A 14041-nucleotide genomic window follows, 5' to 3' on the forward strand; every position below is an offset into this window, starting at 1 on the left:
TAATATATTGAAAACCAGCGTTCTAACAACTCTGTCCCAAAATGTACAAATGTGCAATCACAAACATAGTAAAATTCAAAATGGTGTAGAGCAATAGCAACATACCGGTAATGTTGCTCGAACGTTAATGTCACAACACACAACACACAAAATAAACATAGCGCTCACTTTCTGAAGTTATTCTTCATTCGTACCGGTAAATCCTTCGAATTCTTCGTCTTCGGTGTCCGAATTGAAAAGTTGCGCTAGCGTGGCTTCCAAAATGGCGGGCTCCGTCTCTTCGAAATCATCGGATTCAGTGTCGCTGTTGTTGTGCAGCAGTTCTGTGAATCCTGCCTTCCGGAAAGCTCGGACCACAGTTGTGACAGAAATATCTGCCCAGGCATTTACAATCCACTGGCAGATGTTGGCGTATCTTGTCCGGCGTTGTCTGCCCGTCTTAGTGAAGGTGTGTTCGCCTTCGGTCATCCATTTTTCCCACGCAGTTCGCAGTCGTGATTTGAATGCCCTGTTGACACCAATATCCAGCGGTTGGAGTTCTTTGGTTAATCCACCCGGAATGACGGCGAGTGTTGTATTTGTGTGCTTCACTTGTTTTTTGACACCATCTGTGATGTGGGCGCGCATAGAGTCATATATCAACATGGACGGAGCAGCGTGAAAAAAGCCACCCGGCCGCTTCGCGTAAACTTCCCTTAACCACTCGCTCATCTTTTCTTCATCCATCCATCCCTTCGAGTTAGCTTTTATGATGACGCCGGCTGGAAAGGTCTCTTTTGGCAAGGTCTTCCTTTTGAATATCACCATGAGTGGAAGTTAGCATGGCAAGCTAGAACCACAGTGAAGGATGACTTCTCATTCCCTGTGGAGCGAATATTCACCGTACGTGCTCCCGTTCCACAGTGCGGTTCAGTTGCTGTGAAATACGGTAGTAATCCGTGTGCGGATGGAGAGATTGCGTCTTTTTATGACCCGGATCGTTTAGTAGGAGCCATTTTGTGGTCTTTACAGATGTAAACAGGAAATGAAACGTACGGTGATATCCGCGCGTTTTTTCTTCTTCTTCCGGGGGCGGGTGAAGCGCTTCCTGTTCTATGGGGGCGGGTGAAGCGCTTCCTGTTCTATGGGGGCGGGTGCTTTCCTTGGCGGTTGCTTGCGTAGAAGAAGAAGCGCTTCCTGTTCTACCGGGAAAAAAGATGGCGGCTGTTTACCGAAGTTGCGAGACCGAAACTTTATGAAAATGAATCGTAATAAAGCGCACCGGGTTATTAGGCGCACTGTCAGCTTTTGAGAAAAATTGTGGTTTTTAGGTGCGCCTTATAGTGCGGAAAATACGGTATTGCTTATTTGCTAAAATGTGCAAAAATAAAGCTAAACATCCAATACAAAAAAGTGTACAGTGTAAACATTTCAACAAAAGTAAAAGTATTGCTTATTTTGCTTAATAACACAACAATGATAGTATGATTAAAGTGAAAGTTAATTGTTAGTTTGTACATAGTATATGTAACTGTTAATGTTGTAAAAGGTATTTGCACAACTAATTAACGTTAGCGTTTGTGACACGTCTTGTGCCGTGGGGTTCTTTCAGGACCGACAGACTGAACGCCAGACGGCTTTGTCAGGTTTACAATCTTTTAATTTTACACAAAGTCTTTTCTCTTCCAACTCTTTTCTCTTTATTTCCTCGCTTTTCGGCTCCTCTTCCTCGCTCGTCGTCCCCTGTCTCTGTCTCTCCTCCTCTCTCGCTCCACGTCAGCTTCACTTTGGCTCCTTCCAGTCTCTCTTCCCTCTCTCTCTGCTGCTCCCCTTTTCTTCAGCGAGAGGAGATTGGATGATCGTGCCCAGGTGCGCGGATCGCGCACCTGGGCACGATTGCGGCGTCGCTCCCGGCGCTCGCCGCTCGCCGCCGCCTCTCCACAGCGTTAAAGAGGAGCGCGTCTTTGTAAACACTGAACAGGCACGCCAAACGCGCCTCTCAGAGCGAAACGGTGCTTTAGTTTATAAATTCACAACGCAGATACAAATGACACATTCATGTTTTTGTGTAATGATGACAACGTATACGCACGCGGACGATTGACTAGTTGATGGTGATGGCAAGAACGCTGTTGGGTGTTTTCTTTTCAAATGTTCGTTCATAGCCGTTGTGCTGCTATGATAGGCCATTTCCGCTCGACACAGTGTGCATACAACAACATTATTAGGCCGTTTATTGAAATACTCCCACACTTTTGACGACTTTTGGCGTGCTTTTTTCCCCTCGCTCGAATCGTCTGCTTTGCGCTCCGCCATGACAGTAGTGTGACGTAAATATACGACGCGCCGACGCACAAAAACGGCGTCGGCGTATTTACGTAACCGATGACGTCGACGCGTCGTTTCAGCCTTACTCTGATTAGGGGGTACTTGAATTAAAAAAATGTTCACAGGGGGTACATCACTGAAAAAAGGTTGAGAACCACTGGTCTAAACGATACCGTTTGATCAGCTGCTTGTCATCAAACAAAGCCAGGACATCCTTCCGCTCCCTGAACGTTTGCGCACGTCTCTCTCGCCTCAGTGCTATCCCCCGCTGGCAACTCCTAACCACTTAGGACATCCCTGAAGGTCTCTTAAATATCGTGGAGAGTAGGAGTGATTCTTAGACTTAAGAAAGTTGATAGATAGCTTTTATTCTTAAGTTTGAGAGTAGGACTAAATTTCGCAAATTCTCAGGACTTAAGTGTAAAATGGCACTCTAAGATGCTTGATAAATACGGCCCCTGGTCTTCAGAATCTAATGTATGTCCTCAAGCTTCTTGTTTTGGTTAATATAATTGTTTTCTACACAGTGCCCTCAAGTACATGCCCCATGCAGTTCTGAAACTCCTGGAGAACATGCCAATGCCCTGGGAACAGATCAGAGACGTGCCAGTCCTCTACCACATCACTGGGGCCATTTCTTTTGTGAATGAAATACCATGGGTCATCGAGCCAGTCTACATCGCCCAGTGGGGGTAAGAAGGATGCATTTCGCACACAAAGTTGAGCGTGGCGATTGACGTACTTCCCTGTATTCCCTCTTAGCACCATGTGGATCATGATGCGTCGAGAGAAGCGTGACCGTCGACACTTCAAAAGGATGCGCTTCCCGCCGTTCGACGACGAGGAGCCGCCGCTGGATTACGCAGACAATATCCTGGACGTAGAACCCCTGGAGGCCATTCAAATGGAGATGGATCAAGAGGAGGACGGTTCAGTAGCAGAATGGCTGTACGAGCACCAGCCCCTCAAAGACACTTTAAAGTAAGGACCTCTTGACATCTTTTTGGGTTATTTGCAAACAATGCACTGACCTCACGTTGTTTCAGGTTTGTAAACGGCACCACTTACCGTCGCTGGCAGTTCACACTTCCCATGATGTCCACTCTGTACCGCTTGGCCAACCAGCTGCTAACAGACTTGGTGGATTTCAACTACTTCTACCTGTTTGACCTTAAGGCCTTTTTTACTTCCAAGGCGTTAAACATGGCCATACCAGGGGGGCCTAAATTTGAGCCACTCGTCCGAGACATTAACCTCCAGTAAGGACCATCCGCATATCTTGCTGCACATCTCCCAGCAAAAAAAAAGTGCTCGACTTAATGTTTTTCTGTTTTCTTCCCTAAGGGATGAAGACTGGAATGAGTTCAATGACATCAACAAGATCATCATCAGGCAGCCTATCAGGACGGAGTACAAAATCGCATTCCCCTACCTGTACAACAACTTGCCACACCATGTTCACCTCACCTGGTAAGAAGCAATTTTCATGATCAATTACCAAATTTTTCACTGGATTATAAGGTGCACTGCCGATGAGCGGGTTTACTGAGGTTTATTTTCTCACAAAAGGCACTTTAAAGGGGTCATATGATTTGTACCCCCTACATTTAAAACACTTCCTTGTGATGTAATGATGGTTCTTTGGTCAAAATGTTGCATAGATTATGTTTTACAGACCATCTTCAACCCGTTTAGTTACCAGGGTGAACTTCGACAGCGTCTTCTTCCCATCATCTTGGTTGTACTGGTAGTTTTTAGCACTTCCATAGCGAGGCCACTGACAGATATACGTTAGAACTGTATGCTACTTTATATCAGAAATGACAATCGCACAGGATGAATCACCCACAACAAGAGAATAGAGAAAAAGGAGCTTATTGACTACAATGCGGGCTACAATTGCGGACATGCGCACGTTTTCGGAACTTATGCAGATCCCAAATACCCATCAGCAGGAACCAATAAGTAAGAAAAGTTAGTTTTGCATAATAGGTCGAAACAAAACGCCAAATAATGTCTCCTAATAAGTGCATTTTGGGGTCCTTATACGCACACCCTAATAATACTTGTATGTTGAAGCACAACACGTCTGACTACGGTAGCCGTAATGCTCCTTGTTCCATCAAGTTGTGCTGCTTCGTAGCTTACCAAAGTCTTGTTAAAACATTTTGACAGATTTTTCAGGGCCCTGTGTAATGTCTATATTCTCAATGAAACATCAAATTATTATGCAAAACAGCAGCTTGGGGGTGTATATTGTAGTGTCCCGGAAGATTTAGTGCTGCAAGGGGTTCTGGGTATTTGTTCTGTTGTGTTTATGTTGTGTTACGGTGCGGATGTTTTTCCGAAATGTGTTTGTCATTCTTGTTTGGTGTGGGTTCACAGTGTGGCACATATTTGTAACAGTGTTAAAGTTGCTTATACGGCCACCCTCAGTGTGACCTGTATGGCTGTTGACCAAGTATGAATGGCATTCACTTGTGTGTGTGTGAAAAGCTGTAGATATTATGTGATTGGGCCGGCACGCAAAGGCATTGCCTTTAAGATTTATTGGCGCTCTGTACTTCTCCCTATGTCCGTGTACACAGCAGCGTTTTAAAAAGTCATAAATTTTACTTTTTGAAACCGATACCGATAATTACCGATGTTACATTTTAAAGCATTTATCGGCCGATAATATTGGCAGTCAGATATTGTCAGACATCTCTACTAACCACGCATCAGTCAACCTGCAGTCCACATGTATCTCTTATGTGTGACTGCCATCTACTGATCACACTTAATACACCATGTACTATATAAAAAAGCTTTGAGGTCGGTAAGCACAACCAGAATTATTACGTACATTAGGCGCACTGTTGACTTTTGAGAAAAGGAAAGAATTTTAAGTGCGCCTTATAGTCCGAAAAATATTGTACATGTAGGGGAAACCCTGTATGTTATATATTTTATGAATAGTTATACTTAATTTGTTTCTTGTTGGTTGTAAAAAGAGGTTGTTGATTCGTATGCAGGTACCATACACCCAATGTGGTGTTCATCAAGACCGAGGACCCAGATCTTCCAGCGTTTTACTTTGATCCACTGATCAACCCTATTTCACACAGACATTCAGTCAAGGTAAGTGTGCGTCTCGTGTCTTCTATAGACAACAACTTAACACAATGTTTTGTTCTGGGGATGCACGATAATGGAAATTTGAACCTATACCGATACATTTCCAGTACTTCACACCGGATAACGATAATTGATTTTTATGTATGTATATATATATATATATATATATATATATATATATATATATATATATATATATATATATATATATATATATATACGCACACACACACGTATGTATGTATATATACACATACATACATACACACACGTATGTATGTGTGTGTATATATATATATATATATATATATATATATATATATATATATAGATACACACAAGATTTAGCAGTGTTTCCCCTGGTTTGCCAGCATACCTGTGGCTAGTGGAGTGGTCAATATGACATCATATTATTTGCATAATCTGCGATGATGCATATATTTTCTTTAAAATGGCAACAAAAAAATTATACATACAAATGGAAAAACAAATCTCTTAAACAACTTTAACATATTTTTTCTTACATAATTTTGCTCTATTTTTCAATTGTTGCTGCTTATTGTACAATGTACTTTGTTGAGAATTTTTTAAGTTTCTAAAAACTTCGCCAAGCCTGTTATTGACTTGTACTTATTTAAAGACTGTACTCATGTTTGGACACTGCGGCAAGTTTGGCTGTCACACTTGAAAGAGCGCGACTTTCTTTAAATTATGCACATTAAACTTTTTGTAAATCTCTGTCCCTGAATATCTCAGATGTATTAACGTACGCCCACGACGCTGACATTCTGTGCATATAGTTTACATCATCACAACATCCGGTTTCGGTGGTTAACGGGCACATTTTTAATATTGTGCATCCCTACCTTGTTCTTGGGAGCCTATCTGTTGCTTTAGTTCACTGATCAAGTCCTCTTACAAAGGCGCACTTGCATTGGTCTGCTTGCCTGTGCGTAACAATTGGAGGAATATTAAAATGAATGGTGGCTTTTATTTATGGCCGTTTGCAGTTGCATTAGGTCTGCCATCAGTCAAATATTGTTTATGTAAAGGAACTGATAAGTAATTTTTAGTTTGCTCCTCAGTGTGATGATTTAATGTCTCATATTGTCATTGTTGCTACCTGCTTCTTTTCAGAGTCAAGAGCCTCTACCAGATGACGACGAGGAGTTTGAGCTTCCCGAGTATGTGGAGCCCTTCCTGAAGGAGACGCCACTCTACACTGACAACACCGCCAATGGCATCGCGCTGCTTTGGGCGCCACGGCCTTTTAATCTTCGTTCAGGTCGCACCAGAAGAGCCATCGATATCCCTCTGATCAAAAACTGGTAAGCAGGCCAACATGTTAATAATTGTCATCAAAAAAAATTATCTTTTTTTTAAGAGAGGTTTTTATTTTCAACAGGTACCGTGAGCACTGCCCTGCTGGACAGCCGGTGAAAGTACGCGTGTCCTATCAGAAACTGCTCAAGTACTATGTTCTCAATGCTCTCAAACATAGACCACCCAAGGCCCAGAAAAAGAGGTGTGGCATTTTTGTTTTGATTTTCTTTTTACAGACTTAGATTTCTTCTTTTAAGCCTTTGTTTTGTTCATCATCCTAGATTTGCTGTTAAGAACTATGTTGTTTGGCTTCCAGGTACCTGTTCCGCTCCTTCAAGGCCACCAAGTTCTTTCAGTCCACCAAGCTGGACTGGGTGGAGGTGGGCCTGCAGGTCTGCCGACAGGGCTACAACATGCTCAATCTGCTTATCCATCGCAAGAACCTCAACTACCTGCATCTTGATTACAACTTCAACTTGAAGCCTGTCAAAACACTGACCACAAAGGTACAAACTTAAACCTTTGTCATTAGCACTATATAATCCTATAGAACTACTTGACACTTGGTTTCCCTTCCAGGAACGCAAAAAGTCTAGGTTTGGCAACGCTTTCCACCTCTGCAGAGAGGTGTTGCGACTCAGCAAGTTGGTGGTGGACAGCCATGTGCAGTACAGACTGGGAAATGTGGATGCCTTCCAGGTCATATTAGTGTATATTTTCTGTACTTTTGTTAACCATTGGATAATTGTGCATTATTTTAAGACCCAACCAAATGAATTAATAAGCCAATTCTCAATATTACTTCTTTTTATAGTTGTCTGATGGACTGCAGTACATCTTCGCTCATGTGGGACAGCTGACTGGCATGTACCGCTACAAGTACAAGCTAATGAGACAAATCCGGATGTGCAAAGATCTGAAGCATCTTATCTACTACCGCTTCAATACTGTAAGTATTATTTGTATTTTTTTAAATTGAGACGTTTCTCGGGATGTAAGGATATGAAAATATCACAAGTGTCGTGACCAAAATGATCAGTTGTTATTGCGGTCTGTATTGTTAAATGTGCTCAAAAAATACTTTCAGACACTGAAATCTTTATAGTGTTGTCTTAATAATTTATCCATCTCATGGGTCGAACTGCCAATTTTTTTTAATGGAAAGTGTGTAACAAATTAAATATATATTATTATTATTTCTGTAGGGCCTTGTGTTGTCCTTTGTTCAGCGGTCCTTGAACGCCTTGTAAAAACACTTCTCATATTCCTTGGAGTATTGAACAATCACTCTGTTCTTAGAGACCACAGTTTGTAGGCTTAATGTGCACACTTGAATCTATTAGTTACTCAGACAGCAATGTGTTATGTGCAATCATTTTTGAATTTGAGTTTATTTAGAACATGCGTACAATTACAACGAGATACAGCACAATTTCCAGTTTCTCTTTTCAACATGTTCGAAAAGGAGTAGGAAGTAGCAGAGTTTATTTAATCCTAACCCTTTTTCTTTACATAGCAGTTGCTAACACTTTTGTTCACTTCCTGTTCTCAATTATTTCACAATATACTCCATAAGTAATAACATTAAATAATAATTAGTGAAGTAAGTTGTATTTCATATGGTGAGATAAATAAGATTATCAATTAATTCAGAATGTTTATCATGTTTCTTCTTCTTTGTACTTTGTAAGCACTTCGAGTTTGAACAGTTTCTTGAATTGGATCATATTAGTACAATGTTTAATTTATCTGCTTAATCCATTCCATAATTTAATTCCACATACTGACATAATAAAGGTTTTAAGTGTTGTACGTGCATACAAATGTTTTAAATTAAATTTTTCTTTTAAGTTATATTTCTTCCTTTGTTGGGAAGAATTGTTGTACGTTCTTGGCTAGCAGGTTATAGTTTGCTTTGTGCATAATTTAACTGTTTGCAAATTCACTATGTCGTGGAATTTCAATATTTTCAATTAAAAAAATACAGGGTTTGAATGTTCTCTATATCCAACTTTATGTATTATTCTCACTGAACTTCTTTGTAACACAGTGTGCTTTTGTAGTTTTTTCCCCATATTTCTGCAAAATAACTCCGATATGGTAACACTAGCAAGCAGTTTATGTTTGGGGTATGTCGTTTAACGTGGAAGGATGTTAATGTTTCTTGTTTTCATGTTAGCATTTAAACAAGCGAGCTGTGCCATTTAGTCCGTGAGTTAATCAAGTGCCGTTATCAATCAAGGTTTTTCCATCATTTCAATTTAAAATGGTAATACTAATCGATTATCATTAGTACTGTTAATTGGTGCATTCCTAGATGTTTCACATGATGTATTTACCACAACACTCAAATTGTCTCAAATCCATCGCTGCATGTTTTAATTGTAGAATTTTGAGTTCATGTTTGGCTATTGTGATTAATCAGGGTCCCGTAGGCAAGGGGCCAGGTTGTGGCTTCTGGGCGCCTGGATGGAGGGTGTGGCTTTTCTTCATGAGGGGCATCACTCCCCTGCTGGAGAGGTGGCTTGGAAATCTACTGGCCAGACAGTTTGAAGGTGAGCCATATTTTTGTTGTGTTCAATCCTAAATGAACAATGATACAGTATTCAACCACATAACAGAATGTATAACTAGATTCGTCCCAAGAGGCAAACACAAATCTAAAATGTTGCAGAGAGTTTTGCTATAACTGTGGTTACTGTCAATATTTAGACAATGGATTTTGCATTCTATGTGTGAACTACTTGTAATTTTTTTAATTTAAATTTGCCAACAGGGCGTCACTCTAAGGGTGTGGCCAAGACCGTAACCAAACAGCGCGTGGAGTCTCACTTTGATCTGGAGTTGCGTGCTGCTGTAATGCACGACATCCTAGACATGATGCCCGAGGGCATTAAACAGAACAAGGCCAGGACCATTCTGCAGCATCTCAGTGAGTCGTGGAGGTGCTGGAAGGCCAACATCCCCTGGAAGGTTGGTACATAACAAGCCATTGTCGTGCTGAAGATGGAACAAAGGGAACGTAAAACTAAAGATGTATCGTTTCTCTTTTCCCTACAGGTGCCCGGCTTGCCAACACCCATCGAGAACATGATCCTGCGTTATGTGAAAGCCAAAGCCGACTGGTGGACCAACACGGCCCACTACAACCGCGAGCGAATCCGTCGCGGAGCCACCGTTGACAAGACGGTCTGCAAAAAGAACCTGGGAAGACTGACTCGTCTGTATCTGAAAGCTGAGCAGGAGAGACAGCACAACTACCTGAAGGTAAGTTGTTTGGACAAAAAGCGTATTGTTTTTTTTGGGGGGGGAATCCTCTTACATAGGCGCACTTGCATTGGACTGCTTGCCTGTGCGTAAGAGTGGGAGGAATATTGAATTTAATGGCAGCTCTTTATCACTAGCTGCAGCAGCAGCGAATATGTCGCCATTCAGACATTGCTTTGAATTAAATTCAAGGGTCAAGTTAGTTTTTTATATGTACATATCAATATTACAAACATTCCCACAAAACCTTCAGTTGATGTCAAACTGCTAAAAAAATGTATATATATTTGTGAAAATAGTTATTATGATTTGCCTACAGGATGGCCCCTACATCACAGCTGAGGAAGCTGTAGCCATCTACACCACAACTGTTCACTGGCTGGAGAGTCGACGGTTCTCACCCATCCCCTTCCCACCACTGTCATATAAACACGACACCAAGCTGCTCATCCTGGCCCTGGAGAGACTCAAAGAGGCTTACAGGTAAACAAACATTCAACAGCTGTGGTCATTGCACCCTGAAAAGAAGCCTTAATGTATGTGTCTTTTGACAATGTGTGTCCTAGTGTGAAGTCTCGCTTAAACCAGTCTCAAAGAGAAGAACTGGGTCTGATAGAGCAGGCTTATGACAATCCCCACGAGGCTTTGTCCAGGATCAAGCGTCACCTGCTCACCCAGCGAGCCTTCAAAGAGGTCAGGACCAATCCATTGTTTTTACTCCTGCTCGACATACATTCGTAAATTGCACTTGTCTACCAACAGCCTGACTGACTCAAAAATGTCCTGAATTGTGACGTTTTTGTGAGACTAGAAAATAGATAAGTTTGCCAATTTAATTGTAAAAATAATTTGTATGTGTTTATAATAAGTTAGCAATAGATTTTAACCGGTTGACCTGACCCAAAAATATTTTTGCAGCAGAACACCATATAGCAAAATTGTATTTTTACTATAGGTACTTAAAACAGAACACACCTGTCATATGAAAGATCTATGACCACTAGGGGTGTCACAAAAATAGATTTTTGAATTAATCACGATTCTTATTTGTAACGATTATCGGCCTAAAAAATCACAAATCGATCTAATCTGTTCTGTCCAGCCACTCAGGCAAATCATATTGTTGATGTAGATGCCCGTGTCTGATGTACAGATTTACTTTAGAAAAGAGAAGTGTGGAATACTTTAAAAAAAATGGTAAGATGGGTTATACTTGTATAGCGCTTTGACAGTATTTCCACATTCACACACTGATGGCGGGAGCTGCCATGCAAGGCCCTAACCACGACCCATCAGGGGCAAGGGTGTGAAGTGTCTTGCTCAAGGACACAACAGACGTGACTAGGTTGTTAGAAGCTGGCGATCGAACCAGTAACCCTCAGATTGCTGGCACGACCACTCTCCCAACTTCGCCACGCCGTCCTTTGCTTATTCTTGCCTTATTTGTATTTAACTTTATTAAATGTTTGGGTAGATTTTTTTTTTTTTAAACACAACCAGTTTTATTTTAAGTAATATAGAAATTGATTAGAACTGTTTATCTAATGACTACAAAATTTACAAAAAAAAAAAAAAAAATACTTCAGATACTACAAGTCTTTCTGAAAATGACTCCATAACAGTTTATTTGAGTAGTCGTTAAAACTAGCTGGGTTTTTTTTTGTAATTCATCATGTTTTTAATGATGTAAACTAATTTATCTAGTTTTTATTACAACATACACTTTTGTATTTACAGAGCATATAAATAAGCAGTCAAATGAATATAAAATTAACAAGTTGCATTGTAAGTGCTTATTATTATTATTATTATTATTGTTATTTATAAAAGCTAAGATTCTTCCAAAAATCTGAGCACAGTTGTTCCTCGCCGCATCGTGTTTTCAAATCTTGCGTTTTCACCACATTGCTGATTTTTAGGGTTTTTTAAAACACATTCTACATTTTCCCATAGATGAAGCCTTTTCAAGCATAAACATGGCTAAATGAACTAAAAATATCAATACTACAGTTATATTGACCATTTGATGAGACCAAACCAATCAGATCATGCGGTTCAGTATCGTGGTCACTGACTGACTGACTGGCTCAGCTTCAGGCCACAGGCAGCATTACTATATTAGATTCAAAGAGTGGAAAGGTGACTAATGGGTAAGGGTAACACGCTTTTCTACCTTCAAGGTAATCTAAGGGCTTTGACACTAATACTACATTCACCTATTGATGACATCAGGAGCCACTGGGGGTTTGGTATACTTCAACATGGTCACAAGGGGACTGCGGATCGATCGGGGGCCAACCACTCTACCACAGGCGCATGTTTACCTTAGCATGGTAACAGTTAGCATGTATCAAGTATGACTGAGGAGTACGGCTGCAAAATTAACTTCAAAAGTTAGCATGCTAACATTAGCATTGTTGTTATTCCATGAGTAGAGGGCTCTCATTATGTTGTCAAATGTATTTAGAAGCTAGTAAAGTGTTATGTATGCTTTAGCTATGAACGTATAAAAGTTATAGATATTCTTACCTGTTGGAAATTCATTTATTGTGGTCATGTCCAGAACCAAATAACAGCTATAAACCGTGGATTATTGCAGTGGCAATTATTGGATTCGACAGTGCTAAATTTTACTTGCTATTTATTTGTTGGGAGTTAAGTAAAATAAAAAATGTTATATCGAAATAGTCAACACTCGCAAATATGGGGGGGAGATCTACTGGATTGCTAACACCAAATGTTGGCCTGCTATGCATTCATTCTTGACAGAGGTTTTTGAGGAGCTAATCAGAAGCTTTGTTGCATTGGCCTTCATCACACTGTTCTTGTTTTGTACAGGTGGGGATCGAGTTCATGGACCTGTACAGCCACTTGGTGCCGGTGTACGACGTGGAACCCCTGGAGAAGATCACAGACGCTTACCTCGATCAGTATCTGTGGTATGAAGCTGACAAGAGACGGCTGTTCCCACCCTGGATCAAACCAGCCGACACTGAGCCACCTCCACTGCTCGTCTACAAGTGGTGCCAAGGTCGGACCCCTGCCATTACATAAACAATGTTTAAAATCTTCAATACAGATCATATTTTTAATCCTATCCTTTTGAATGTTTGCAGGCGTTAACAACTTGCAAGATGTCTGGGAAACTACAGAAGGAGAGTGTAATGTGATGTTGGAATCTCGCTATGAGAAGATGTACGAGAAGATAGATCTGACATTGCTTAACAGGCTGCTACGTCTTATTGTGGACCACAACATTGCTGATTACATGACGGCCAAGAACAATGTGGTCATCAACTACAAGGTAAACTGATTTTTAATACATTTTAAAAAGGAACTGCAGTTTTTTGAAGAACACATTTCCTTTTTTTTGCATTCTAACTCGTGAATAAACAAAATTTCCTTCTTATCTGTACTGTAAAGTTTAAATTTGAATGACAATAAAGGAAGTCTAAGTCTAACATTAATGGTAATTTAAGTCGCTCTATTCCGCCTAAAAAGCGCTCTAAAAACATCAAAAACCTCCATCGTTATATATACACGCTGTAAGTATATAGGTTGTATTCAGTCACGTGACTTTTAAACCAAAATTAACGAAGTAGTGGGCCATCAAACCAACATGGCAACTTTGCAGAAAACCGAGTACGAACTGAGTATGCAAGGGCTATGTCTTACCACTAAAAGCAAATACGAGCAAAAAAAAATGCAAACTCTGCAATGGAATGTCTCATTCATCTGGAACACATTGATGAAGCCTACTTGGGTAAGAGGCGAACCCAACAGTCCAGTTGCGATCGATTGAATGCCTCGCGTATGCAATGGAATCTATCCCTATACGTTATCAAAAAAAGATTTGTCGAGTGACCTCATAGATTATCCGTCGGTCGCGTTCCCAGACATGTCGAACTATCTGGTACACGACAGACCTGATGAAAATTTGGAAAAGCACACAGGCCTACAACCTCTTTGTGTGTGGCTGGGTCAAAGAAATTGGTATCAAGATTCTCCCGGATAAATCATGCATCGT

General features: G+C 40.7%; 1 protein-coding gene across 2 annotated transcripts in view; it reads left to right on the plus strand.

Moving 5' to 3' along the window:
- The window catches only part of prpf8 (pre-mRNA processing factor 8), a 42681-nt gene that overhangs the window by 10227 nt on the left and 18413 nt on the right, over positions 1-14041 (plus strand). For both annotated transcript variants that reach the window (XR_009810579.1, XM_061925815.1), the window contains exons 4-20: positions 2835-2999; positions 3070-3288; positions 3354-3566; positions 3652-3777; positions 5322-5427; positions 6562-6752; positions 6830-6949; positions 7064-7253; positions 7327-7446; positions 7562-7696; positions 9173-9302; positions 9524-9720; positions 9808-10014; positions 10334-10497; positions 10581-10707; positions 12853-13045; positions 13131-13318. Coding sequence is in view for 1 of the 2 variants with exons in the window: in XM_061925815.1 (XP_061781799.1) it covers positions 2835-2999; positions 3070-3288; positions 3354-3566; positions 3652-3777; positions 5322-5427; positions 6562-6752; positions 6830-6949; positions 7064-7253; positions 7327-7446; positions 7562-7696; positions 9173-9302; positions 9524-9720; positions 9808-10014; positions 10334-10497; positions 10581-10707; positions 12853-13045; positions 13131-13318 (2791 nt within the window). In the remaining variant the exon portion in view is untranslated. The remainder of the gene's footprint in view (positions 1-2834; positions 3000-3069; positions 3289-3353; positions 3567-3651; positions 3778-5321; positions 5428-6561; positions 6753-6829; positions 6950-7063; positions 7254-7326; positions 7447-7561; positions 7697-9172; positions 9303-9523; positions 9721-9807; positions 10015-10333; positions 10498-10580; positions 10708-12852; positions 13046-13130; positions 13319-14041) is intronic.

The sequence above is a fragment of the Nerophis lumbriciformis genome, linkage group LG30 (genome assembly GCF_033978685.3).
Source record: "Nerophis lumbriciformis linkage group LG30, RoL_Nlum_v2.1, whole genome shotgun sequence".
Classification (NCBI taxonomy): Eukaryota; Metazoa; Chordata; class Actinopteri; order Syngnathiformes; family Syngnathidae; genus Nerophis; species Nerophis lumbriciformis.